Source organism: Hyperoodon ampullatus (assembly GCF_949752795.1).
Source record: "Hyperoodon ampullatus genome assembly, chromosome: 5".
In the NCBI taxonomy this organism is placed as follows: Eukaryota; Metazoa; Chordata; class Mammalia; order Artiodactyla; family Ziphiidae; genus Hyperoodon; species Hyperoodon ampullatus.
The window spans coordinates 91,360,564-91,385,967 of NC_136918.1; the positions used below are offsets into that span (position 1 = coordinate 91,360,564).

Genomic DNA, 25,404 nt, shown 5'->3' on the forward strand with positions numbered 1-25,404 from the left:
AAACCTAGCAAGGAGGGAACAAGCAGGATAGCTATGGAGGCATAGGAGATGAGACTAGTTAGAGTGAAGGGAGTTTGTGGAGGGCCATGGGAGGTAAGTGGAGAAACCATGAAAGCCACCAAAAAAGTTGATACTTGATGGAATAGGTAAGATGGAGCCAGAAGAAATTTTTGAGCAGTGGGGGTATGTCTTGGGTAAATTATTTATCTCAGTCATCAGCCAGTTAAGATACTTTCTTCTTCAGGGAAGTTCAACAGCTCCAAAGTGGAGATACTCTAGTTAAAAGGCGTAGGAAAGGGGGTGACATGCAGAGCCTTCCTACATGTCTGTGTCTCCACTGCTTTCTCTTCAGAATACCCAGGGCTTCACAGAGCATGGTTGAGAAACACCACCTCACTAGATTTTCTTTCTCCAGCCCAAGGCTGGATTGCAATGGAAGCAATGAGAACACACCAAAGTGTCCCCACAGCTTATGGAATTTTCTTCCCTATCTCTGCTGATGCCCACACCAGAATTCCAGAAAATTTAAACTTTCCTGTAGTTCCATTATCCAAAGCCAAGGATCAACTAGAAAGTTCAAGGGAGGAATTGATTTGATGGGGGTTGGAGGCGGGCACTGAGAAACCACAGGCAGATGTGGCTTGGCTGGGATGGGAGGGCTGAAGACCAAATTGAAACTAGTGGCTTTAACTTCCATTTTAGCAAAGGCTGGGAGTTCTGTGGTGGATCAGGAGAAATGACTGTCATTACTCTGAGCTGTGTTTATTAATCTCTTAGAACTTGGGATGAGTAGAGTTAAACCCATTTTTCAAATCATAACTCTAAATTTGGTGTTTAATAAAATCTCCTTACTCTCATTTCCTCATGTGGGGCTACACCCATTGCATACTGCTGGATCCTTCAAATCACCTTCACATACATACCTATACATTGCAGGCAGAGGAAGATAAGAAAAATATGAGCAGGATGCAGACTCTGGTGGATAATCCAGCTAAACGTACAAAGTTATAAGCAGGAAATTGAGGCAGTGGTAAGTACCTGAGGCATTTGCAGCCTCATGGATTTCCTAGCCATTTACTTTTGATTAATGGAGATATGTGGCCCTAAGCTAGATGAGCAGCTTGTCAGAGAGGACCAGCTCAGCTTAAAGTCTGCTCATTCTGTTTTTTCTCATGCAAGAATTATTACCTATGGTTAAAATTTGTGCAACTTTTCCCTCCAGGGAGCCAGAGCTCTCTCCCTTGACCTTGTGGTTATGCCCAAACATGTGTATTGCAAAAAAAATGAGCCAAATAAGAGCATGGTATCATGTAAAGATGGAAAAGTTTTGGTTGGGTAATCACCCTGAGACCCTCCTCACCCTAGGGCTTTCCTCACTCTAAAACCTTGGTTGAACATAAATGCAGCTCACAGTCCTTTTTCCTGATGCGCCTGGACATAACTGTGGCCAAAACTACCATCTCTTGAAATGTACTTGTCAACCCTGGTTAGTAGCCATAGCTCCATGGAATGTAATTGATAAGCACCATATATATTGGCTTATGCCTAATAATAATATATCTTGAAGGGTTTTGAATTGATTATTTAAATGCTTTGGGCTAAAATACTGCTATGTCTAATAATTACCTGTTGACCCTTATAAATGTAAAGACAAGCTCCCTCTACCCAGAATAGGATGTTAAACTGATTACAAAACAAATAACTGTGGTTAATCTATCACATACCAAATCTGTGAAAGCTGGACTACATCCAGTTGGTGGAAAGTGCTGACCATGTTCTAAATTTCCAGGGAACAACAGTTATAAAATGGATCTGGTGCCTGTTAGGAATCTGAATCCATATATATCATACCAAAATATGATATTCCATTCAATACTCAGATGTTTAGATTCCTTCACACATTTTTCAACTTTCTAATGGCAGAGCAGAACAAAAATATGACTAGTAGGCTCAGGGATTCCTTTTTTTTTTTCATTTTTTATTTTTACAGGAAGCAGAAGCTAGTCAATACCTTTCCAAGTATAAGAAGCAGCAACATAAGTTGATTGAAGCTAAGGAAAGGGCAGAGATAGCCGAATCTCAAGTTAATAAGCTTAAGATTAAAGCAAAAGAGTTTGGGGAAAAGGTACATCAGATATTCAGCTCTGTTCTAACTTTTAAAGCACTTGTGTTTCAGGTTCATGTCATCACATGGAAATTTCTTGTTTCTCTCTTTAAAGGCTTTTAAAAAACTACATTAAAAAACAGGTTCTGACAAAATCTTCCTATATTTATTAATTCTACTTGTCCAGGTAGTATGAAGCACTAAGCATTTGAGTGGGATGCACACTGTATTTACGCTTCTCAAATGCTTAATTCTAGGCTAATGTGCAGGCTCTGAGCTCCAGGGCCTAGATTCATGTGGGTAGAACCGTCAGAAGTCCAGGGAGCAACGATGATTAAAGAAGCACAGATGGATCTGCTTGAAATTCTAAGTGAACTCCTTCTATTGTGGGTAAGTATGTGACTTTGTATCATATTGACATGGAGACCCCAGGCGGACACGTTTAAAATTGAGGCCATGAATGAGAAAAAATGGAAGAGTCCTGCTTTTTAGTTATCTTCCCTAAAACAGAGAAAGGGACTGTCTACATCTCTGGTCCCCCAAACTTTAGTTCTGATCCAGTAGTAGGGGCCAGTGCCCTAATTTTCCTGGTAAAGTGATAGAGTGACAGAGAGCACTAAACTGTAGGCTTGGCAGGGTCATTGTCTTAGTCTGTTCAGGCTGCCATAACAGAATACCAGAGACTGAATGGCTTACAAACTACAAACATTTCTCACAGTTCTGGAGGCTGGGAAGCCCAAGGTCATGGTACTGGCAGATTTGGTATCTGGTGAGGGCCACTTCCTTGTAGACGCCCTCTTCCCACTGTAACCTCCCATGGTAGAAAGAGAAGGAAGCTCTCTGGGGTCTTTTTTGCATAAGGGCATTAATCCCAGTCACGAGGACTCAACCCTCATGACCTAATAATTTCCCAAAGGCCCCATCTCCTACTACCATCACCATGGGGGTTAGGATTTCAACCTATGAATTTTGTGGGCGGGGACACAAACTTCATACTGTGGCAGTTAGGGTAGCCTCAGCTTCCTCATTGAGATTGTTCCCAGAAACACAGTTTTAAAGTGTGATCTGGCTTTAGGAGGAGAGAATTAAAGGAGGTTGGATACCCTCCACAGAGCACTTAGCACAGGCACCGTCATTTCAGTTTTAAAAACATGGTTCATGCTTGTTCTTTTTTTTTTTTTTTTTTTTGGTACGCGGGCCTCTCACTGTTGTGGCCTCTCCCATTGCGGAGCACAGGCTCCGGACGCCCAGGCTCAGATCCCAGCCGCTCCGCGGCATGTGGGATCTTCCCGGACCGGGGCACGAACCCGTGTCCCCTGCATCGGCAGGCAGACTCTCAACCACTGCGCCACCAGGGAAGTCCCGGTCTTTCTTATTTATTATAAATGAATTATTAATAACTGTGCAAGATAAGTAGATAGGGCAGCCAATAATAAATACTACCTTACGGGAGGGCGAAGGATCTCTTTCGAAGAAGAGACTAAAAGTTGGTTATATTGAATGTATTTGGATCCAAATATGAGACATTTGCAGACTCCAGAAATTTCTTATCGATGAGCAAATAGTTGTCTCAGGGATAAGGCCTATATAGAGAGGTCCAGTTAAGTGGTTTGAACTCTGGCCTCAGTTTGAGAAGTGTTATGGCCTCAGATTGGGGTCTTCTGTGTAGAAGCTGCCCAGCAACCCCATGTAATGGATTTGTTTAGGGAAATATTTCACACGTGTGGCAATTGCACTCAGCTGCAGGAGGTCGAAGGGCCTCAGAAACAGATGTAATGCATTCGACTTTGTCACGATTATTTCCAACAAAGAATAAAATGAGTGAAGCAGAAATTGCTTCTGAGAGGCCAGAGATGAATAGGAAAATCGTCCTTGGCAGTGCAATGACTAACTGTTTTCCATTCACAGGAGGAGAGCCTGAAATTCCTTCAACTGTCAGAAACCAAAGGAAAAGGTTTTCTGATAGAACTGTGCATCAGGTCTGTGGAGCAAATTGGTGATGTGGCTAGTCTCTCCCTCATGGGGTCTTCTATAGAGGGCGCTGCCTTCACTGGCAATGCAAGGCGAGCAGAAAATTGAGTGACCGAGCACACCCTTGCGGTGAATTACCGGTGTCTGCTTTCTCTCATGCAGATAATTGCCTCAATTCCCTGCCTCCCTTTGAAGCGAATGAAGAGTTGGCTAAGTCCTGCTTATGTCTGGAAAGCACTGGGTATGCGTTGCACTAATGAAAGTCACAGGACTCTCACAGAACACGCTGATATTCTGTTTTTCAGGTTCATGAAGAATGACCAGTCCTTGTTTATAAAGGACAGAGGCTGGAGAAGTACAAGGAGGGACTGTTTTATGGCCAGAAACGTAAGTTGCATTTGAAACATACACTTAATTTTTTTTACTGAAGTATAGTTGATTTACAACGTTATATTAGTTTCAGGTGTACAACATAGTGATTTGACATTTGCAAATTATACTCCATTTAAAGTTATTATAAAATGTTGGTTATATTCCTTGTGCTGTACATTGCATCCTTGTGTCTCGTTTATTTTATACCTAGTAGTTTGTACCTCTTAATCCCCTTCCCCTCCCTCTACTCCTCCCGCTACTGGTGACCACTAGTTTGTTCTCTGTATCTACAAGTCTCTGTTTTGATATACCCAGTCATTTGTGGAACAGACATTTTAAAAAACATGTTTATGCTGTGTCCAAAGTAGTTTAAACAAGGTGATCAGAAAATGAAATAATAAAAGGGAATATTGTTGCTTCCAAGTGTAGTGGGGATTTTTTTGATCCTCAGAGGCAAGTAAACATTTCCCATGAAAGATTAAATAGATGCAAGAATCTTTTAAATTCTGATGTTAAAAAAATACTTTGTACATATTGCTTCTTAATGAGTAATATTTACAGAAGACATGAGCTATGTTATGGTCCACGGGGACTAGGGCATATTGGTAAACGGTTATTACTGAAGTGAGTGAACTCTGCTGGCCTTATTTCTACATCCGTGAGTCTATATTTTTAGCCAGTAATGGTGGGAGACAACAGGCTTTTCTTAGCATTCTGTAGTGATTTACATATAGTCATAGTTGGGCATTTTGCACTTGTAGGTAAAACCTTCCTGCTGGACAACCACGTAGGCTACATACTTGTGCAATACTGAAACAACACCCCACACAAGATGTTCAGGTCAGTGATAGCTGGTATGCTGTCTTTGTATTGTACCAATTTGGCTAAGCTGGAGGTACACAACAGAAATATACACCAGATGTGAGAGGAAGAAGTGAAGGAACAGCTGGGTTCTTTCTGTGCTCATAAGGTCAATGTATGGCCCCAGGCACAGTGATAGCTGGCAAACATTACTCCAGGCTAAAAAGGTGAGCTAGCTGGGATGGGCCACAGCTCTGTGGACCCGCAGCTCTCTCAGCTCCTGTCAGAATCCTCGCCCGGCAGGTGTGCAGCTCCACGGCAATGGGCGCCAGCTTATATTACAGGTCACTCACAGTGTTGACTTTGGAGGCTCTGAGAGACTGCATGGGGTCCAGTTTGTCCTTATAAATTCCAGTCCCTCCTCAGTCCGTGTCCAGCTGTCCTTCCTGACCGCTGGCACAACTGACTGACAGCGACCTCAGGCCCAGCACCAGATGCAGAGGGGACAGCCTGGTGCAGACTTCTTCACCAGTGCCCACAGTTCTATAATGTTGAATCTCGATAATAAATCCTTATTCTGTCGTTCTCAGCAGTCTGCCTCTCTGATCCAACCTGCTTCACACAGGTGGCTCTAAGATTAATTCAGGGATTCAGCAGCGTTGAAGGACACAGAGTCCTTCTTGTCCGCCATCCTCAATGTGTTGGCTTTGATCTTTAAATTTATCACCCTCATCACCGTAAGTAGACTAGAGCAATTCTGAGCACTTTCTCCTCACCAAGTGTCTTATGTGCTTTTCTAAAGTTTTTCTTTAAGCGTCCTTAATACTTTACCGTTTGTGATGAACACTGGTCACAACATTGTAGCAAATACCTGAAGTCAACAGAACTATGTGCAAAGTAGGAGCTTGTGAAAGAAGTCCAGCTGATAAAGAAAATTGGACCAGGTAGTATTAATACACAATTGAGGATTGGTTTTCTCCTGTAAACTATACGGTTAAAAACTTGAATAAGTTAACAAAAGTCCTGGTTAGGCTTTCTTTCTTATATATTGATGATGAAATTGAGAACAGATCATCCAGCCAGCTGAATTATCCATTCTCTCCTTGCATAAAAATTTATATGAAAATCTAAATTTATTAGAAATCTGATTAACAATATGACAGCTGAGCCAAAAGAGTAAATCAAATTATCTTCATAACTAGGGTCACTCCGCTATGCAAACCCTGGTGTTGAAGGGTACAACCCAACCCCAGAGATGTCAATTCTTGAGTTGATAGGGCCCTTTGCACCCTGGGTAGTCTTAGAGATACTGACATTCTTACTCTTTGGGGTCCCTAAGACTCACCATACTAAATCTAGTTGATTAAACTGATATTAACCATTCATATAAAACTAGAGTACAATACTTTAGCAAATCCATTGCCTTGTTTTCTAGGCTCTGGTTTTTCACCTTTTCACTAAAGTGACTTCTGCTTCTACCACTCACCCATCATTAGTTAATCAGATTTTGAATCATCTCTTAGTGATTCATTTCTTCTGAGTTCTTGGCGGAAACCTCACTGTAGCCTCCTGGGCTGATTGCAGCAGGAATGTAAATGAATGGGATAGTTCTTTTCCACGCTGAACTGGAACCCTTGGCATCCAGGCATTTATAATCTTGATGCATGTAGGGGGTCAATGAATGATTCTTAGGTCGTGAGAAAGAACGTAATTATTCTGTTGCCAGTATCACAAGTCTTTGCAGTGGCAGAATTGTCAGGTCATGACAAGCCATTGCTGGAATCGCAGTGAAGAAAGGGGAGGTGAGATCACTGGATATTAAGGATGTTTGTGCTGTGTTGTCAACTCTTGTCTTCACTTCCTTTACTGAATGAATATTCTGAAAGAGCCTAGAACCAAGAAAAATGGACTCAAAATCACTGTTGTTCATGTCAGAATAACCATTTTTATCTTAAGTATTTAATGCTGGTAGTGTTTTGTTTTGTTTTTTGGGAGGAGGGAGCTTTAAGCTACTGTTTGCATCTGTAATCAGAGATCCGTGAGACAGTTATAAAATAAGTAGTTATGAAGTCTGGGTCTTATCAGTTAATTTTAATTTTCCTGCTAGATGTTCCTGAGATTTTAACAAGTAGAAAAACAAGTTTACCCCACTCTTTACTGTTACTTATTCTGATTAATGGAACTCATAAATAATAAAAGGTGTGCAGCAAAAAGGAAGTATGCAATCAAGCTATAATTCGTAAGTGAATTATAAGTTCTGAAGGAACCTAGAAGTGGCTGGAAAAGTGTAGAAGTTCAGCAGTCTGACTCTGGGCAGAAATTATAGTCTGCTTTTCTCTTCTTTATCTGTCTGTATTGCCTTCCACTCCTATGCAATCCCATGTTTCCATCAGAATAATAAGTATATTGGTGCATAGTGCCATTTGAAATCATCTTTACAAATAACAGTTGGAGATGATAACAGCAAGCACTTATTTAAGCAAGTAGAGCATATTTAATTACAGTGGGAAAAGCCTAAGTGTATTTTTTTCCCCATTCTATTATCCTGCAATCCCTCCTGCCTTTTTTTTTTTTTTTTTTTTTTTTTTTTGCGGTACGCAGGCCTCTCACTGTTGTGGCCTCTCCCGTTGTGGAGCACAGGCTCTGGACGCGCAGGCCCAGCGGCCACGGCCCACGGGCCCAGGCACTCCGCGGCACATGGGATCCTCCAGGACCGGGGCACGAACTTGCGCTCCCCGCATCGGCAGGCGGACTCCCAACCACTGCGCCACCAGGGAAGCCCCCTCCTGCCTTTTTTTCTGTGTCAAAGTCCTGCATGATGATGTGTGAATCAGTCAAAACTTCAATTACCTTTTACAGTAGCATCCTTATACTATAAATAGTTTGATAAAGGAAATGCCTTACCATGTTTTCTTCTGCAGTACCGGCATGGCTAGATCTCTGATCAGTAGATGGATGCCCTTCTACAAGAAAAAACAGAACTTAAAAAAACACATCTTCGCAAACACCCAAATTCTCCCTTATTCCCTCCTCAGTATAATTATGTTATTAGAAGCACATTAGTTACTCCCCTCCTCAAATCTTTTTTCCAACAAACAGCATTAAAAATGCATTTAATGTACAAATACCTCATCAGAAACAGACAGCAGTAAATTCTTATGGCTGATTCAGGTCCTCCAAAGCAGGGATAAAGGCAATTCAACCAGGCCAACAATTCCTGGCTCTTTAAGATTGTTGGCCTGATTCCTACCAGATATAAACAATGGAAAATAGCCAAGGTGGTGATGGATAGGAAAAAGAGACATAATGTCATTTCTCAAGGAAGGCCTTCCTTCTGGGTCTTGCTAAACTCTAGGATAATTTATACTAAGGGCATTTTAAAACAGAGTAATAGAAAAGGGACTTTAAAAAGAAAACATACAAGCCATAGTCATATGAAACAACAACCTGGGAACTGGAGGTTTTGTGACTTTTAGTTTAACAGCTTGAAATATATTTTCAGCCCACCTAACTAAAGAAATGTGAAACTTCTTTTTATTTAAGTGGTCAATACCCTAACATGTTTTTTTCTGATATCTCCTGACTGCTCCTCCAGAATCAGAATCCATCCTGCTCTCTGCCACGGGAAGCTGACCTGGATGGGTTCTACCTGCAGGGCTTCTCTTCCCTCTGGTTTCCAGGTAGGGTGGAGATCAAAGGCAGGGAAGGACAAAATCAGGTACTTATTCTAGCTCCTTCCCTAGAGTCTACCTGTGTCCTCTGAGTGAAGGTCACCCTCCTTACAACACAGCTCATTCCATGACTCTCCTTGCAGGTTTTGGGCACTGCTCTTTCTCCTTGTCCCTTCAAGTTCAGGTTTTCTAGCAAAGTTCTGGGGGAATGCACTATCTTCTGTGCTCCCCTTTGTCCAGTTTTGAGTGTGCCAGGTACTTTGTGTTGGAACTTCACTTGTGCACACTTCCAATATAGAAACTAAACCATCATTCTGGAGCAGTATGTAGTGCCCCCTCTCCTATAATTGGAACCTAATCTAATCACAAGTATCATTATATTAGGGTTTACATGTGGGGGACAAACTAGACTACCTGCAACCTCCCATCTTTTTCTGCTTCTGGCAGCTAAGAGACAGGAGCAACAAGTAAGGGGACTGACCTATTAGTATAAACAATCACAGGGCTACAACTGGTGAAATCCTCACTCATGATCACCCTTAAAATCCTATCTTCAATAATGGTGTCTGCTATATCAAATAACCCTAACTTCAGCAGGGGCAATAGGCAAATGTCAATCAAAAGAAGGGACATGGGATCTATTTAAACCTCCCAGGACACTCAGAGCTTTCTCGGAGAGATTATGAAAGAAGGGAGAGCTTCTTGGGGCCTAGAGCTACCTCTGCCACTGGTTAGCTGGGTCATCTTAGGTGGGGCATATAAGAGTCTGTTTCACATACCTACTTAGAATTTGTGTTAACTTTCTGGATTCTAGTTTTCTGATCTGTAAAATGTGGAAATAAGTAAATTCAAGCTTTTCATAGATCTAATTCTGTTGATAAAAGCAAAGTCTTTTAAGAAGTCCTGTGACCATGGAATCTTAATGTATCATGTTAAATTACTACAAGTAATTAAATTGCTGTAAGTAACACAGGTTTCTAGCAGAAAATTTAGAAAAAGTTTTTTAAAAAACTTAACAAGGATTAAAATAAAATAGCCCATCAAGGACAATGCTGTTTTGAGCAGTAGCAACTATAGGCAAAGCTCAAAGAAAGTGAAAACAGAGCCCAGGGACTTAAGGAAGTCCAGCCATAATAGAAGTACCTGGGCAGATGTGTGGTGGAGAGATGTGTAGCACCTCTCTACAAAGGCAAAGAACGTTTTGGCTTCTTTCCAGCTATTTTTCAATGCAAGATAATTCAGATCATCCTGTGTATTATTTTACTGCCATATCTAAATTTTCTCTCTTTAGTAGAAAAAAGACAAATAAAACAATTTAAATAACGTGACTTTCAAGTTGTTTAATCAATTTCCTGTTATTATTAAAATATTCAGTGAAAAACTGGCAGTGTGATTCAATGGATGTGCTTGTATATAGCTTGCTGTGTCTCTGACCATTTAACTCAGGATAATTTCCTAGAAGTAAATAGTTAGGTGGAAATGTGGGCACCTTTTAAGGAATTTTTGAAAAAGTTTAAAAACAACTCTGCAGAAAATTCAGATCTATTTACATGCCTAGCAGCAGTGTAGGTGTGCAGCTGCAGGTGTATCTTTGATACACCTCTACCTGAACACCCAGGTACAAGACCAAAACCTCCATGAGATATTACCTGTGCAGAAACAGATGCATCTTCTTGATTTAACAGCTTGAGTTACCCCTGAAAGCAACAAAACTGCCACCATGACTGCCACCAATGTTGAAACAACTATTACGACAACTGTTCCTTGACTTGCTTCTAAATAAAACAAACAAAAAGTCTATAAGCTGGAAGAAAAGTTACCAGAAAATAAAAGAAAATGTATAGATGGTGAGTAGAGTATGTTTACTAATTTTATAACTAGCTATTTCTGCATTCTGGATGGGAGACAGATTTCACATTAGTGAAAAAACTCTTCCTAGTGAAAAGACCCATTAAAGATATGAACAACAGCCTTGTCTGGACCAGAGTTTTTCATGAGCATAAATAATAACTCCCAACCTCAATGTGTCTATTGTGGGAAACCTGCCAAAGCTGTGATATTAACCAATTTGGGGCCTAGTGGGGATGAGAGTCAGGAGAGAAAATGTCTGAAAACTTGAGAGACAATGAGTCTTCTATGTATTTTAAGTCTTTATTGTTTTTTATTGTAATAAGATAATCAACACACTTTTACAAAGGAATAATTATTACTACAAACTAGCCTCAGCCTAGTGTATTCCTTGGGAGATAAAGGGAGGTTGCAGTGTACCCTTGGCTTGGAGAAGGCAGGATCCTAGAGGAATAGAGATGAGCAGTGCAGAGGGGATGAGAAGAGTTGAGTAGGAGCCATGATCTTGAGTAGAAGGTGACAGGTGACCACCAGGATAACCAATAGTGCTTGGAGCTCCTCAGGAATAACTGGAGGAGCCAGAACTTCTTTCAGCATCTTTGTTGGAACTAGCATTGTTATAATTAGTAATAAAGGCAGTGGGGAACTCAGAAGCCAGAAACTTGGAGAACTTGAGTAACCAAAGTCAGAACCAGCTAATCTTATAATCCATGTTCTACCAAAGAGTAAGGAGCAAGCATTAGAGAACAGAGGTCAAATTCAGGGGGGAAGATAATTATGGCTTTTCTTTAAAATGAACAGCTCTGTATAATGGATGTCAATTTTTATGAATATACTTTTACTTAATGTTTTACAACCAATAAAACATTAATCTCTCCACATATTTGTCATCCTGAAATTCTATACCCATGTAGAGAAGGAGTAATTAAGTAGAAATGTTGACTTCCTAAGGTGTTTTCATAGGCATATTTTTCCTCCTGAAGAAAATTCTGCAATGTACAGCTTCTTACTTTATCCATGACCCTCAGTTCCCCCATCTGTAAAGGGATTTGTCCAAGATCACATATTGATTCAGCAGCAAAATTTAGCAAGAATTATTTAATTTCATTCAATTCAGTGCAAACTTTCTAGAGAAGATCCAGACTCTAGGAATCATAAGCCCCACTATCTGGGCCTCCTTTTCAAATACTGCAGTATTTCCTGGGCAAGGCAGCAAACAGAAAATTGCAATTCAGTACAGAACACCAAGTTTCCTTGAAAGAGTGTTTGTCCTGTTCCCTGCCCTGATGGGGTAGTTCCTGCTATAGACCACTTTCTGGGGGGAAGTACGGGCAAACCCTCTTGCAGTCTCAACTGACCAGTATTTTACTTCAGAATGAGAGGTTCTGAAAAGCTTTTCTTTGACAGAGATGGAATGGTCATGATGCTTCACTTTGTGTAAACTGAAAATTAGACCTCTAATTAGAAAGATGGGCCAGATGTGGTCTTTAGACTGTTTCTTCCTGATTATTTTCTGAACTCCAAAATGAATCCAACATTTAAGAAAACAGAATTAAAGCTTAACTGTATTTTATGTAAAAGTGACAGCCCTATTTTGGGGAAAAATAGGAGCTTCATCTGCATCTCAGTTTTCAGTACCCTCAAAGTAGCAACTCTACAAAGGGAGTGTTATCACTCAGTGTCTTGAAGTTTCTATCTGTTTGAAGTTGTCCTTGACCCAAGGACAACTCTGTATTCTTATCTCCAAAACGCACTAAATAGAATCTCCAAACCTTCAAATCTGTTATTTCTCCTAATTTTCATAACTAGAGTGATAAAAATATTTCTAAAACATAGTTCCACTGACTCATATTTTAATAAAGAATAGAAAGAGAAGTGCCATGGTCTCCCATGATGTCAAGTTGATCACTTAAGGGTAAGGGTGATCAGCCCACCTTGAAAGTCAACTTCATGAGTATACATTCCATGACTCTATGGATACTGGACTAGAAATATTTTAATTAATGAGTTTTACCAGTTAGCTACCAATAGAGGTAAAAAAAAAATGAGCCAAATCAGGCATACACATAATGTTTCAAATGTCCTTTGATAAGTGTTTTCACCAGATTCACAGACCATGCTTCCCCAGCATCCAGCAGAGTCCAAATTCTAACTTCCTCCTGTACCTACACAGCTTCAACTCCCCAAACCCAGACCCTGAGGCACAGATGAGGCACAGTGGTAAGCAGGAACTGAAGATGCTCAGCCCACAGAGTAACAAAACATATAGGTTCCCTCTTCATTTCTGAAGCCCTGAAACCCTAAAAAGGAAATCTTTGGGGAGTAATTTCTTTTTTTTTTTTTTTTTTTCAATGCAAGACTTGCCTGTGGTTGAAGGAAGGAGATTGTCTTGACTGGAAGTATCCCTGTAGACAGTATTTTCAGAAATTTCATACAAAGGTATTCTTGAAATGGCAGCCTAATTTTCCTGTTTGATGTTCACAATCTCTAATGCTGTACCCTAAACCCATTATGCAACCCTACTTGTAACTTACCTACATGCAGTGTTTGGATGGTGAGTAAAGTATACTTGCTTGAAGAAATTTTGCACAGGTATTCCCCACTGTCTGAAAGATGAAGATCCTTCAAAGTCAAAGAGAAGTCATGCAGGTTTATCAGCTCTTTGTTCCATGAAAGTAGGGGTTCATTGATAATTGTTTCTTGTGAGGAGTTCAGAAAGTAAGCCAGGACCAAAGAATTCCCACTGTCCACTCTGGACCAAGTGACTGTGAAATCTTGATTTGGTAGGATAAAACTGTTTTCAGGTTTACACGAGAGTGAAACGTTTTCATTTTGCATTTTACGAAGTCCATCTAACAACAGAATAGAAAAGTAAAGATTAATGAAAACAAAATTTTCAAATGAATTTTCTAAGTTACACTTAGAAATATCTTTGAAAATACCTTTTGGAAAGCAATGAGATATTTGTACTGTGGAGTTTATTAAAAGCTTTACTACCACTATTTCAAAGTCTCCCACCAAGGTTAAGCTTAGGCTTCAGGAGACCTAAGCCTGGGCCAGCTAGGAAGGTGACACACCTGGTTTTTAACTCCTACAGCCTGACGGTGATCACTCAAGAATGTTGCTATGGTTATCAGCCTTTTAAACTCAGTGATCTTCTTCTGCTGACCCTGAGTGCTGGAGTTACGTCCTTGTCACTATCTACACCGTGGCAGTCTCTGCTACTTTCATGGTCTCCACCACTTCTTAATCTCTCTTTCAAGACAGAGTCTCTTTTCTTGCACATAAGAAGTGTATTTCTAATTGTGCAGGTAATTCCTCACTGGACCAAGCTCTTAGAACAGAGACTCTGCTGGGTATTCTTAGCTTGCCCCTCCAGAGCTAACTCCATCTTGTCCTTCCTATTCTCTGGTTCTGTCAGCTGACCTCTATGGACTACCGTGAATTGTTCTCCCTGGTTCTAGACATACCTACTTTGCAGTCCACCTGCGAGAGAGTGATGCCAAAGCAAGCCATCTAAAATGCCACTTCCAGTCGCTCTAATATTTCATATCCTTCTTTGGCTCCATACTACCTCCAGGGCTGGCTCAAGCTCTTCAGCAAGATGAAGGCATTTGATCTGGTTTTTGCCTTCTACTCTAGGCTTATCTTTTGATACTTCCGTTTAACCCTCAACCATTTATATTTCCACAAATTCAAGCAATATTTACTCCTCTGTGCTTTTGTGTATAGTATGTTTTTTTGCCTGGAATGCCTATGTTCTCCTGGAATTTCCTATTGCTCTTTTAAAATTCTGCCCTTATGCAACTTCCTTAAGCATATATTCTGTAAAAACCTGATCCATACCCAACCACAGTGAACAGAATTACTCACTCTCTTTGTATGCTACGTTCCTGGTTTAGTTTTAGTTTTACATGTTTGTACTAGATGCTGTGGATCCAGAAGTAAGAGTCCACAGCATCTAGTACACATCTGGTTTTTAAATTCACAGTATGAGAGTGACAAAGCTTGGCACATAATAGATCCTCAACAAGACAAAATAACGTTGAGCCTAAGGAACTGTTGGAACTCCAGGATACTCATTTCTGAATAAACATGAGAAATTATGATTTTCCTTAGAAAATATTTGCAATTTAATATTTTCAACCCTTTCCCATGTTTCCATTGCTGCCTGGCTGATGAACAGAGAACACTGGCTGCTCACACTATTGACATCATATAAAGGTAGTGAATAATTCATATTTTTAGTGTCTTCTTGGTGAATATTTTGAGAATTTGAAACTCAGGGGTGGAGGCAGGACCAAGATGGCAGAGTAGGAGGACCCCAAGCTCACCTCCTCCCACAGACACACTAAAACTACAACTACATATAAAACAACTCTCTCTGAGAATGACCTGAAGACCAGCAGAATGGCTCATCTATAACTAAGGATATAAAGAAAAAAATACACCAAGGTGAATAGGAGGGGAAGAGAAGTGATCTAGTCAGGACCCACACCCATGAGGGAGACCCTGCACTGCTCCAGCTCCACCCCTGTCAAGGCAGTAGTCCTCACATGCCCCAGGAAAAGCCCTGGCCTGTGCCAGGCTCCAGCTCTAGCCCCCCTGGCTCCAGCCTGCACCTACCAAGGCTGCACCCCCAGCATGCCCCAGAAGAAGCCCTGGCCTGTGACTGGCTCAGCTCTAGTCCCCACCCCTCACCAAAGCAGCAGCCCCCAACACACCTGAGGAGAAGCCCCAGTCCATACCAGGCTCCAACTCTAGCCCACCCCACCCCCCAGCTCCAGCCCGTGCCAGTGATAGCCCTGGAGTGCCCCAGAAAAGGTCCCTCTCCATGCTTGCTTCATATCCAGCTCTCCCACCAAAGCCACTGGGCACACGGAGATTGCATAGGGAGACTCTCACACAAGGACATACCTTCAAGATTGAGATAGGTAATTGTATTGCCTAATTTTATAAACACAAACAGAGAGTTGAACAAATTGAAAAGACAGAGAAATATGTTCCAAATGAAAGAACTACCCTAATGAAATGGAGATAAGTAGTTTACCTGATAAAGAGTTCAAAGCAATGGTCATTAAAATGCTCACCAGGGGCTTCCCTGGTGGGGCAGTGGTTGAGAGTCCACCTGCCGATGCAGGGGACGTGGGTTTGTGCCCTTGTCTGGGAGGATCCTGCGTGCCACGGAGCAGCTGGGCCTGTGAGCCATGGCCACTGGGCCTGTGCATCTGGAGCCTGTGCTCCACAACGGGAGAGGCCGCAACAGTGAGAGGCCCGAGTACGGCAAAAAAAAAAAAAAAAAAAAAAAAGTTGCTCACCAAACTCAATAAAAGAACAGAGGAACACAGTGAGAACTTCAACAAAGAATTAGAAAATATAAAAAAGAGCTGAAGAATACAGTAACTGAAATGAAAATTAGAGGGAATCAAGAGCAGATTAGGTAATACAGAAGAATGTATAAGTCACCTGGAAGATAGAATAGTGGAAACCACCCAATCAGAACAACAAAAAAGAAAAAAATACATTTTTAAAATGAGGATAGTTTAAGGGGACCTCTGGAACAACATCAAGCATACTAACATTCATATTATAGGTGTCCCAGAAGGAGAAGAGAGAGAGAAAGGGATAGAAAACATATTTGATGAAATAATGGCTAAAAATTTCCCTAATCTGTAGAAGGAAACAGATATTCAGGTCCAGGAATCTCAAAGAGTCCCAAACAAGATGAACCCAAAGAGATCCACACCAACATATCATAATCAAAATGGCAAAAGTTAAAGACAAAAAAATTTTCAAGGCAGCAAGAGAAAAAGAGTCACATAAAAGGGAACTCTTATAAGACTATCAGCTAGTTTTTCAGCAGAAACTTTGCAGGCTAGAAGGGAGTGGTATGATATATTTAAAATGCTGAAAGGGTAAAAACCCTACAACCTAGGTTACCCTACCAAGGAAGGTTATCATTCAGAATTGAAGAAGAAATAGTTTCCCAGATAAGCAAATGATCTTAAATGACACATTAGACTAAATGGACTTAATAAATAAGTAGAAACCATTCCATACAAAAAAAATCAGAATATACATTCTTTTCAACTGCACATGGAACATTCTCCAGGATAGGTCACAATGCTAGGTTATAAAACAAGTCTCAATAAATTTAAGAAGACTGAAATCATAGCAAGCATCTTTTCTGACTACAATAGTATAAAGCTAGAAATCAATTACAGGAAGAAAACTGGAAAGAGCACAAACGTGGAGACTAAACAATATGCTACTAAAAAACAAAGTGTCGATGAAGAAATCAAAGAGGAAATCAAAAAACACCTAGAGACAAATGAAAATAGAAACACAATGTTCCAAAATCTATGGGATGCATCACAAGAAATTCTAAGAGGGAAGTATATCATGATACCGGCCCACCTCAAGAAACAAGAAAAATCTCAAATAACGTATCTTTTCTAAAGGATATAGAAAAAGAAGAATGAATAAAGACCAAAGCTAGTAGAGAAATGAAATACCAAAGGTCAGAGTGAAAATAAATGAAGTAGAGACCAAAAAACAATAGAAAAGATCAATGAAACTAAGAGCTGTTTCTTTGAAAAGATAAACAAAATTGGAAAAACCTTTAGCCAGACTCATCAAGAAAAAGAGATGTGCTAAATAAATAAAATTAGAAAGAGGAGAAGTTACAACCAATATCACAGAAATACAATCATCAGAGAATACTATAAACAGTGATACACCAACAAATAGGACAACCTGGAAGAAATGGATAAGCTCCTAGAAACTTACACTCTTCCAGGACTAATTCAGGAGGAAATAGAAAAGCTGAACAGACTGATTTCTAGTAATGAAACTGAATCAGTACTAAAAAAATTCCAACAAACAAAAGTCCAGGATGAAATGGCTTCACAGGAGAATTCTACCAAATATTTAAAGAAGAGTTAATACCTATCCTTCTCAAACTATTCCAAAAAATTGAAGAGGAGAGAACACTTCCAAACACATTCTACAATGCCACATTACCCTGATACCAAACCAATCAAAGACACTACAAGAAATGAAAATTACTGGCCAATATCCCCAAAGAACATAGATTCAAAAATCCTCAACAGGGCTTCCCTGGTGGCACAGTGGTTGAGGGTCCGCCTGCCGATGCAGGGGACGCGGGTTCGTGCCCCGGTCCGGGAGGATCCCACATGCCGCGGAGCGGCTGGGCCCATGGGCCACGGCCGCTGAGCCTGCGCGTCCGGAGCCTGTGCTCCGCAACGGGAGAGGCCACAACAGTGAGAGGCCCACATACCGCAAAAAAAAAAAAAAAAAAAAAAATCCTCAACAAAATATTGTAAGCCAAATTAATTCAACAACACATTAAAAGGATCATATGTTATGATCAAGTATAATTTTTCCCAGGGATGCAAGGATGGTATAATATCCATCAATCAATCAATCTGATATACCACATTAATAAAGCAAAGGATAAAAATCACATGATCATCTCAAAAGATGCAGAAAAAGCATTTGACAAAATTCAACAACACTTATGATAAAAACTCTCAACAAAGTTGGTTTGGAGAGAACATACATTCACATAAAAAGGCCATATATAACAAACCCACAGGTAACATCATACTCAAGGGTGAAAAGCTGAAAGCTTTTCCTCTAAGATCAGGAACAAGACAAGGATGTCACTCTTGCCATTTCTATTTAACATAGTATTGGAAATCCTAGCTACAGCAATCAGACAAGAAAAAAAAATAAAAGGCAACCCAAATTAGAAGAAAAGAATTAAAATTGTTGCTATTTGCAGATGACATGATACCATACATTAAAAAACCATAAAATTTCCACCAAAAAGCTATTAGAATTAATAAACAAATTCAATAAATTTGCAGGATACAGAGTCAATATACAAAAAATCAGTTGTGTTTCTGTACATTAATAAAAAACTATCAGAAAGAGAAACAAAGAAAACAGTCTTATTTATAATTAAATAAAAAAGAACAAAATATTTAGGAATAAATCTAACCAAGGACATGAAAGACCTGTACTTTGAAAACTGTAAGACACTGATGAAAGAAATTGAAAACAATACAAATAAATGGAAAGCTATTCTGTGTTCATGGATTGGAAAAAATTAACATTGTTAAAATGTCCATACTACCCAAAGCAATCTACAGATCCAATGCAATTTGTGTGGAAACACAAAAGACGCCAAATAGCCAAAAAAATCTTGAGAAAGAAGAAAGCTAGAGTTATCATGCTCCCTGACTTCAGACTACACTACAAAGCTATAGTAATCAAAATAGTATGGTACTGGCACAAAAATCAGACACATAGATCACTGGAACCGAATAGAGCACCCAGAAATAAACCCATGCACTTATGGTCAATTAATCTATGACAAAGGAGGCAAAAATATACAGTGGAAAAAAGACAGTCTCTTTAATAAGTGGTGTTGTGAAAACTAGAAAGCTACATGTAAAAGAATAAAACTAGAATATTTTCTCATACCATATACAAAAATAAACTCACAACAGATTAAAGACTTAAATGTAAGAACTGAAATCATAAAATTCCTGGAAGAAAATATAGGTAGTATGCTCTTTGATATAAGTCTTAACAATACTTTTTCGATCTGTCTCCTCAGGCAAGGGCAACAAAAGCAAAAATGAACAAATGAGACCTAATCAAATTTTAAAACTTTTACACAGGGAAGGAACCCATCAGTAAAACTGAAAGGTGACCTATTGAAAGGTAGAAGATATTTGCAAATGATATACCTGGTAAGGGTTTAATATCCAAAACATATAAAGAACTCATACAACTCAATATGAAACAAAAAAACCAAATGATCTGATTTTTAAAAATGGGCAGAGGCCTGAGTAGACATTTTCCCAAATAAGACATACAGATGACCAATAGGCACATGAAAAGATGTTCAACATCACTAATCATCAGGGAAGTACAAATCAATGCAACTGCAGTGAGATATCACCTCACACCTGTCAGAATCACTGTTATCAAAAAGACAACAAATAACAAGTGTCGGTGAGGATGTGGAGAAAAGGTAATCCTTGTGCACTGTTGGTGGGAATTTAAATTGGTGCAGTCACTATGGAAAACATGATGGAGGTTCCTCAAAAATTAAAAATGGAACTACCATATGATCCAGGAATTTGACTCCTGCGTATTTATCTGAAGAAAACAAACACACTAATTCAAAAAGATATATGCACCCCAATGTTTATAGCTCATAGCACAATTATTTACAATAACCAAAATATGTAGGCAACCAAGTGCTCATTGACAGCTGAATGGATAAAGAAGATTTGAGTTACACACACACACAAAGTAGAATATTACTAAGCCATAAATAAAGAATAAAATCTTGCTATTGTGACAACATGGATGGACCTGGAGGGTATTATAATTAGTGAAATAAGTAGAGAAATAAAGACGAATGCTGTATGTTTTCACTTATACGTGGAATCTAAAAACAAACAAACATAATAAAACAAAAACAGACTCACAGATACAGAGAACAAACTAATGGTTACCAGAGGGGAGAGGGATGGGAAGAGAAGCGAAATAGTTAAAGATGATTAAGAGATACAAATTTTCAGTTACAAAATAAATAAGTCACTGAGATGTAATGTCCAGCACAAGGAATATAGTCAATATTTTATAATAACTTTGTATAGTGTGTAATCTATAAAAATATCACTATGTTTTATAACCCAAACTCATATAATATTGTAAGTCAACTATACTTCAATAAATTTAAATATTAAAAAAAAGAAACTCAGGGGAAGAGAAGGCCAAAAAGGAAAGCTAACCTCCACTTTCCCCATATAATAGAGATTTACAGAAAAAATTTGCTTTGCTTCTAGTGAAGTATAAAAGAATATTGATAATTTTCCTCAGAATTAGATAAATGGTGCCAAATTAATTTTTCTTCTCCTTAAACTCTTCTTAAGCAGTAGCTTGTAGATATAGAGACTGGTGAGAGTTTGGGTTTGTTCAAATAAATGAGAGGAAGGCGTAGAGGTGTTGATAAAGATTAATGGGCTAATACTACTTAAGAAGACTAAACATAAAGAGACTAAACAGAAGCAATACTAATTTCTGTTGGTTGAAAAACTGGCAAGAATCAGAGGTTGTGACCTGCTGGGAAACAAGTATCCTTTCCTTCTCCTCTGATCTTCTAAAGTGCAATGCAGGTAGAAAATTCTATGTAGAAGAACCATAGAGAAATACAGTAACGTTCATGGATGTATTTTCTGCTTTCCATTTCACAATTGTTTTCCTTCAACTCATAAACACCTTGCAAGGTAAGAATTACTTCCATTTTACCAACGAGGAACCAGTGCTCAGAAGTCAAAATAATTGCTTGAGGTAAATAGAGCCAGTAATATTAGATCTGGGACTCCAGTCCTGGTCTTCTAACTGCTGCAAATGCATTTCCTTCCTTTGTGTTCCTCTCTTAACCTGTAAATCAAACCCCATTCCCTCCCAATCTCTGACAGCACAGGTACACAGAAAGCCTTGTGGAGCCTACCTTTCATTGTCCATCTCCCTGTCCATGTTTGCTTCAGCAATGTGTTTTCAATAGCACATTGATAAGATGAATTTGATCCTGTAATATTTACTCTACTGTTAATATAAAAAGGACCCAAAGATCCGATTTCTTCCTTATTGTTTTCAGAGATTGGTGTATTATCCACTTTCCATGTGATAATTGGATAAGGATAAACACTTAACACATTGCATATTAAGAAGCTGTCTGTGGTGTTCTTTTCATACTTCATCACAGGTGTGACAAAAGCTATGTGGGAGAAAGAAGGGCACGTGAGGAACTGTCATTAGCTTCTTTTTAGTCCATCTGTGCAGAATACATTATTTTAATACCCATGAAATGAAAAGCTAAGCTTTGTGAGCAAAACTTGGCAGTTTCTGAAAGAAAAAACAGCAAAAACTCTGTAGAACCTTAAGATATAGTCTGGTGATCTACAAGGAAAAAAAAGCATGTATGGATACATAACAACTAGCAAGCTCAATTCTCTAGAAAGAATTCTAGAAAAAAATCTAATGGCCTCACTGAGCAGTCAAAATGTGGGTGTCAAAGCTGATAAACTAGAGCTCACACAGCAGTTTGTACTCTTCAGGTACTGACTCAGAGCCTTTTTGATTCTTTGTTTACCCATAATTCTTAGATTTCTGAGTCAAGGTCTGAAGCAGATAAATGGAACAGAGGGAGAAAGAACAAGAGCTAGATAAAACAACCCATTAGAAAATGCCCCTCCCAATAAATAAATGATTAGACAAAGTTAATACAAACAGGAGGAAAGCATATAGTATTACAATTAACTTCATTTAGAAAACAGAAAAATATAATTTAAATCAATTCAATAGTTTTAAGCTATCATATTGGCAGAATGTCTTAAGATGGTTAATATTGGGTGTTGATAAGACTTAAGGGGAAAATGTATACTCTTATGCTGCTGGTGTAAGTGCCATATTAAAATTTTACTTCTGATACTTTTGTTTCAGACCATTTCCCAGTATTAAATATAAGGATGTTCATCACAACATTTTCTGTAACGTAAAACACTAGAAATACCTAAATACCTACTAATGGAGGAACAGGTGCATCGATTATAGCATGTCTAAACTATGAGACACTATGCATTAAAAATAATGAGGTAGTTTGTATGTATTATCTTGGAAGGAAGCCCATAGCATATTAAAGTAAGAAGAAGGCATTACAGAAAACATGGAATGGTATCATTGTCATGTTTTGTAAAATGTTATATGTACACTTACCTCCCACTTTTAGTATCACTTTGTTTATGATTTTTCCATGTGATGTTCCCACATAGCATATGTAAATTCCTTCATCCTGAAGCTTTAATCTTTTGAAAGATAGGGAGGCATTCCCATTGTGTATTTCACCATGGAAGAGGGATGTCCTATTTACATATCTGGGATCTTGCTTTTCCAACTGGTCACTGTCTTTGTAGTATGAGTAAACATAATTATCTTGATTCTTCCAGTGAACTACAACATTGGGCCCACTCTCAAATGAGCAAGGGAGAATTACATCTTCATCAAGTCTTCCAATGACTATTTGCTCACTCATAATAACATGACTAAAGGAAGCTAAAAAGAACGTATCTAAAAACAAGAGCAGTTAGGAAGAGAGTTAGTGATGGGTGCTTATCAAGGGTTATATCAGGACTACCTAGAAGAACTATCCTAGGTCAGCAGCCTGATAAATTAACAGACCACATCATCTATCAAGAACACTTGCTAGTCTAATTACTAGAAACAAGCCATGAAGCTCTATGTTTGACTGTCTGCAATTTCAATCGAGTATCTGTTGTATTCAATGTAACCATGAGAATTGACAACAGCATAAAGCATAGGAACTTTGTTCCATGCTTGATCAATAGTCTCATCTCTCCTCTCATCCTGGCTTGCTACAGTTGCTGGAAATTATGTATATTATATAAATTAAAGATTCCTGTTGATTTTATTCCCTGAACACATTCACTTTTAACACCTACTATAACAATAACAAATTAGTTTATCCAGCTAGCTGGAGCCAGCAGGCCCTAAAAGAATAAACTTAACTTGGTTGGGTTAGGAAATATTTGGAGCATGTAGAAGACAACGCTGCATTAAGGGGTCTGTTGGGAATATGTAGACATTACTTTCAAGAAAGGGTGCACATAAGAGGAGGAGTCCAAAAGGGGAAATGAAGTGATTCATTTATTTTGGCTTTAAGACAACTCTCAGGATATACTATGAGTCCATCAAAATATAGTTAAGGAATATTATTCTGGATATAAATGTAGAGGTCCAATCCTCCTAATATATATAAGTTTGTATATGTGCGTATATATATATATATATATATATATATATATATTTATATATATTTTTTACTGTCAACTTCAGAAGGTGATTTTAAAAAGCAAATGGGGGCTTCCCTGGTGGCGCAGTGATTGAGAGTCTGCCTGCCAATGCAGGGGACATGGGTTCGTGCCCCGGTCTGGGAAGATCCCACATGCTGCGAAGCGGCTAGGCCCGTGAGCCGTGGCCGCTGAGCCTGCGTGTCCGGAGCCTGTGCTCCGCAATGGGAGAGGCCACAACAGTGAGAGGCCCGCATACCACAAAAAATAAAAAAATAAATAAATTAATTAAATAAAGCAAATGGACTCATCACAATCAAGTTTTTGCAAAGAAAATCTACTTACCCGTTTCATAATCATTGAAGGCAGTATCCAGATTTTTTAACCAATTCACAAAACATTTTAAGTAGATCATATGCCCTATATATGAATTCTGTGATATTTGCACTGGAAAGGACCTTATCTTACAGACAATGGACTAAACTCCTTTGACCTTGGTCAAAGCCACCCAAGATGGGATAATCAGGTGTTCACATAGCCTTGTCACAAAGTCTTTTTTCCTTTGCCCCTTCCTCTGAGGCTCTTTCCACTCTGCCATGTCCCACTTTGCCTTAGAGAGATTTAGTCTATCTCTGTACAAAGGGCTAGAGGAATGTGGCATCAAGCTGAGAAGAAAGACATGGAAAGGTGGGAAAGAAAAGGAGTGTTTTTGTCGACCTCCCTAATTGCTCTACTAAACACCTCTAATATTTCATTGGATAATTTAAAATGCCTGCCACAGGGCCTAGCAAAGCTGATAATGCCTTTTGTCAAGTGTCAAGTAAGTACCAAGCTTACACTTAAAAAAAAACCCAAATCAACCAATCAATCAAACTTGCCTTTCTAGTGATTTTATATTTGGTAGCAGATAACAGATTAGAAAGAACCTTAGAGTAGATAGAAGAAAAGTTAGACTGGTTGACAAGCTATGGCTACAGAGGAAACAGCCCCCTTGCCTTGTGGCTCATGTTCCTATCTAATGATACAAACAACTGACACTTGGGTGTATTATAAAGGTGCTTACCTTGAGATCCACATAGAGATGGTACAAGAATGAAGAAGAAAGACAGAGCTGCCTTCATGTCATGTGGAGGTCATATTAGTTATACTATCAAAGAGAAGCAAAATATACAAGTTACAGATTTTAAGTACAAACAGGAATTGGAAAAGAAAGAAGTAAAGTGTCTGCCTATAGGAGATTCATTAAATTAACTACGGTACATTCACACAAATAATTCTTCTGCAACCATTAAACATAATACTGTAAAATATGGTTCAATGGCATCAAAAGAAGCTCTTAATGTTACAGGAGAAAAATCAGATTACAATGCTACTTTTAAGAAGCATAGTCCCTTTTTAAAAGCACACACATTTCTGCACATAGGAGGCTGATATGACGTATCACTAAATTTACAGAAGGATGTTAACTCTGAAGAACAGGTTTCACATCTAAAGCAGTACCTGTTATATAATAGGTGCTGAAAAATGGCTGTTGAATGAATAAAGATTTGGTATATGTTAAATAGTGGTTCTCTGGATAATAGTTTTTGTTGGTTATTTTTAAAGCTTTCTACAGTGGACATGTATTGCTTTTATAGGAAATATACTAAAAATAAATTCAATTAAATATTAAATGTCAATGGTGTTAACTATCGTGTTATTTATAATCACACATTAAAAAAAC

The 25,404-nt window shown here is 38.9% G+C and overlaps 2 protein-coding genes across 2 annotated transcripts in view; one reads left to right on the forward strand and one right to left on the reverse strand.

The window, feature by feature from the left end:
• Positions 1–4,183, forward strand: part of MYH15 (myosin heavy chain 15) — a gene marked incomplete at both ends in the record, with an annotated part of 182,920 nt that extends 178,737 nt beyond the window's left edge. The window contains 4 exon segments of the mRNA XM_079705269.1: positions 937–983; positions 985–1,030; positions 1,991–2,125; positions 4,013–4,183. Coding sequence (XP_079561395.1) covers positions 937–983; positions 985–1,030; positions 1,991–2,125; positions 4,013–4,183 — 399 coding nt within the window.
• Positions 4,184–10,157: 5,974 nt separating this feature from the next.
• HHLA2 (HHLA2 member of B7 family) lies at positions 10,158–24,802 on the reverse strand (the record flags this gene model as incomplete). The annotated part of the gene is made up of 6 exons (XM_079704438.1): positions 10,158–10,204; positions 10,569–10,716; positions 13,306–13,619; positions 21,326–21,592; positions 22,591–22,941; positions 24,745–24,802. The coding sequence occupies 6 exons, from the start codon at positions 24,800–24,802 to the stop codon at positions 10,158–10,160; spliced, it is 1,185 nt and encodes a 394-aa protein (XP_079560564.1).
• Positions 24,803–25,404: the final 602 nt, after the last annotated feature.